At 72.1% G+C, this 3,626-nt stretch overlaps 1 protein-coding gene across 1 annotated transcript in view; it reads left to right on the top strand.

Moving 5' to 3' along the window:
• The first annotated feature begins 266 nt into the window (after positions 1 to 266).
• The window catches only part of USP19 (ubiquitin specific peptidase 19), a 39,886-nt gene continuing 36,526 nt past the window's right edge, over positions 267 to 3,626 (top strand). Inside the window, 4 exon segments of the mRNA XM_025192951.1 lie at positions 267 to 389; positions 2,273 to 2,322; positions 2,921 to 3,105; positions 3,422 to 3,536. Of these exon segments, the coding sequence (XP_025048736.1) occupies positions 2,292 to 2,322; positions 2,921 to 3,105; positions 3,422 to 3,536 (331 nt within the window). The 5' untranslated portion in view covers positions 267 to 389; positions 2,273 to 2,291.

Below are 3,626 nucleotides of genomic sequence, written 5' to 3'. Positions count from 1 at the left end.
CCAGGGGCAGAGGTCACACCCAGGCTGTTTCCTCGCCTGCGCAGGTGAGCTGGGGTGGGGGGGCAGGGAGCTCTGGATGAGGGGCTGGGCTGGTGCAGTGAAGGGACGGGGGCCGTCTCCGTCGCAGCAGACCCGTGGGCCGGGGCAAGGCAGGGCACGACTCCCAGCTTCCCCAGCCTCCCCTCCCGGCGGCACCTGGTGCCTGCCTCACCTGAGCAGCCAGCAGGTCCCTCCCTTCCCGGCTCAGCTCCGGGAGGAGGAGACGGGGGAGGGAACCTGCTCCAGGAACAAACAGCCCAGCCCAGCGCCGAGCGGGGCGGAGGGCCGGACCCCTGCTGCCCGGGCAGGTGGCACCCTGGACCTGGGGCCAAGCAGAGACAGCCACCCAGGTACTGGCCCGGCCCAGCCGGGGCGCCGCAAGCTCCCTGCTCCTGTGCCGCGCAGCCCTGGGCCCAGCAGCCCCAGGCAGGGCCTGCTCCTGGGCGTGTGGGCAGCCCGGACACCTGCACCACTACGTGCCAGCTCCGGGCCTCGGCACGAGCCCCCTTGCCCCACTCCTCTGGGCAGGTATCAGCTGGGCTGCTCCTCCCAGGGATGATGGCAGACGGGGCGCGGCCGGGCAGGCGCCCTCGGCCTGCAGGGCAGGAGGTTACGGGGCCAGCGATGGTGCCAGGCAGTGGCTGTAGGAGGCGGCTGGGCCCCGCAGGTGATACGCCTGCCTCATGGAGCCAGGGAGCGCCTGCCTGGGGCGCTGGGCTCTGCGGGGCGCGACCCACATGGGGCTGGCTGGTCCCGGCTGCCCGCGGGGGTCAGCACATGCCCCGGCAACAAGTACCGTGGCCAGGGTCGTTGTGTGGGGAGCCCTGTGGGCGTGAGCTGCTGGGCCCTGCCGGGGCCATGGCAGGGCCTGGCGCAGTGCGCCGGGGCCGGGGCCAGCGCCAGGGCAGGGCAGGGGAGGCTGCAGGGCTGGGCTCCTCCCAAAGGCACCAGCCCTGCTGCTCCCGCATCCCTCCCCTCCCTGGTGGCCTGGGAACAGGGGCCTGGGCCGTTTCCCAGGCTGGAGGGAGGGAGCGCAGGAGGAGAGGGCCGCCCACCCCCCGTGTCCTGTGGGGCCTGGGGCCAGCCCCACATTCCTGCCTGGCTGCTGCAGGCACCCGGGGAACACGGCTGCCCCTTTGTTCCCTCCGGCTCCCGCGCCCGCCCGCCTGCCCCACGCTCCCAGCGCCTGCTCCCCCACATGCTAGGCGCTGTGCTGTCCACAACGGCCACGGTGCCCCGTGCTCGTCCTGCACGCACGGCTGCTCCTGTCGTGCCCCGGACAGGAGCCGGGCAGGTGGGCAGGGGCAGGCCCCCAACCCGGGCTCTCCTGTGCCCCATGCAGGCCTGGGCTGTGGCAGCCAGGAGCTGCGGTGCAGGCCGCGGGACGCCCCTGCCTGCCCGGCACGGCCCGGGTGCATGTGTGTCCGTGCGTGCGCGAGCGAGCCGCCAAGCAGAAAGAATCGGCTGTGACATTCCCGTAGCCTGGCGACGGCCGGGCCTTTCAGCGCCAGGCCCCAATTTGAATAAGAATCACGCTCCATCCCCCCGCCACCGCTCCCGGAGGGCGGGCGGCTGGGCCGAGGCCGGGGCCAGGCTGGGCTGAGCAGGGTCGGACTCGCTGGGCTGGGCTGGGCTGAGCCGCCGTGTTGCGTTTGCCCATTGCCGCCCTGCCGGGCAGTGAGTTTCTGCACCGCCGGGGTTCTGGTGCGCTCAGCACCGTCCCGCCCCGTCCTGTCCCGCTTGGCTGCTGGGCTGCGGGCAGCGTGTGAGTACTGGGCGCGCGCCTCTGGGCAGGGGCAGGGGAAAAGGAGCCAGAGCCATGCCATGCCCTGTGGAGCCAACCCCGGTGCTGGGAGCTGCAGGGCAGGGGGCTTGGCCGGTGCCTGGGTCGGAGGGTCCACGAGGCACTGTCGAGAGTGAGCCCAGTGGGGAGGAGCGGGCAGGGCTGGGGGGCGCAGGGCACCAGGCCCTGCACCGATTGTCTGCCCACCTGCCTGCTCCAGGCTTTTGCTTTCCTGCCCCAACCTGGCCTGCGCCCAACCTGCCCTCGGGGCTGAGGTGGGGACTGGCGGAGGGTGCCCTCCTGGGTGCAGCCGCCCAGCCCTGCTCTCCTCCAGGTTTGCAAAGGGGTGGGGACCAGTGCACCCCTGCCCCGGCCCCGGCTGCGGAGGCACGCTGCCCCGGCGTGTCTGGGCCCTGCCAGCTGTGACATGCTTTGCCCCCCTCTCCCCAGGCTGGACCCGCTGCTGCGCATGGAGCTGCTGCTCGCCCTCCTGCTGCTGGGTAAGCACCAGCACTCCCAGGGCAGCCAGGCTGGGGGGCCCTGGGCAGGCGGGGGGCTGGGGGTTCTGGGGCAAAGCAGGGCCATGTCTGCCCTGGCATGGCCATGCTGGGCTGTGCGGGTGCTGGGGCCCTGGGCAGCCCCTGGCTTGGCAGGGCCGAGCGGCCGAGCTCCCAGCGCCGGCCCCAGGATTATCCCTAAATCCCGGCTCGCAGCCCCAGCTGGATTAGGCAGCGCCTGACTGCGGCTGGGGCCTCCCCGGGCTGTAAAACCCCTGCCTTACAGCCTGGCCTCCCCAGCCTTTTTGGCTGCTGCCCACGGGCACGGCCCCTGCCCACGCTTGTGACCAGCCCCGCCAGGCAGGTGCCCACATGTCCAGTCCCATGCCACCAGGCTCTGCTGGGGGTGGGGAGGGATTTGGGAGCCCCCTGTGCAGCCAGGGCAGCTCCGGGCACCTCCGTTGCCACGCCAGGCCTCGCAGACAGGCTGCAGGTGGGTACGATGCCAGCTCAGGGGTGCAGCCCGGGGGGTGCAGGGAGCCAGGGGCTGGGGGCAGGGCGGGGAGCGCAGGCGGCTCTGTCACCCCAGCTCTGTCTGCAGCCCAAGTGCCAGCCGCCAGCAGCCAGGAGGAACCCGATCTGTTGGCAGAGGCCCAGGGCTGCGCCGAGGGCAGCTGCTACCCAGCCACAGGGACCCTGCTGGTGGGCCGGGCCGGGAGCCTGAGCGCCACGTCCACGTGTGGGCTGGCCGGCCCCCAGGAGTACTGCATCGTCAGCCACCTGCAGGTATCACCCTGCCGCTGCCTGGGCCGCACCGGCATGTGTGCAGGGCCCCGGCACGATTGCCACGCTTGTGGCTGCCCTGCCTCACCTCGGTGCTGCGCACCTGGCTGCATCTGGCCGCGTGCCCGTGCGTTCTCCGCACGCTGATGAGAATGGGCCCGGCTGTGGTGGAGCCGGGGCAGGGATGCAACTTGCACGTTGGCTGTGTGCATGTGCAGTCACACGGAGCAAGGCAGTGATGTGTATACGTGTGCGTGGGTGGCACGGGACGGGGCAGCGATGCGTGGGGGTGACACGGGATGGGGTGCTGTGTGCCCAGGACTCGGAGAAATGTTTCATCTGTGACTCGTGGGGGCGTGAGAGCCACCGCATCCAGAACATCATCTACCTGCAGGGCCCCGGCGGCCAGCGCTCCTGGTGGCAGTCGGAGAACGGTGAGGCCAGGGCATGGCACCAGGCAGGGGGCCCTTGTGGGCACCCGGGGCCCCTGTGATAGCCCGGCCTCAGGGCACCAGGGGCCACCG

The sequence above is a fragment of the Alligator sinensis genome, unplaced genomic scaffold, assembly GCF_000455745.1.
Source record: "Alligator sinensis unplaced genomic scaffold, ASM45574v1 scaffold469_2, whole genome shotgun sequence".
In the NCBI taxonomy this organism is placed as follows: Eukaryota; Metazoa; Chordata; order Crocodylia; family Alligatoridae; genus Alligator; species Alligator sinensis.
The sequence above is the reverse complement of the archived record's forward strand: the minus strand, read 5'-3'. Positions and strand labels throughout refer to the sequence as shown.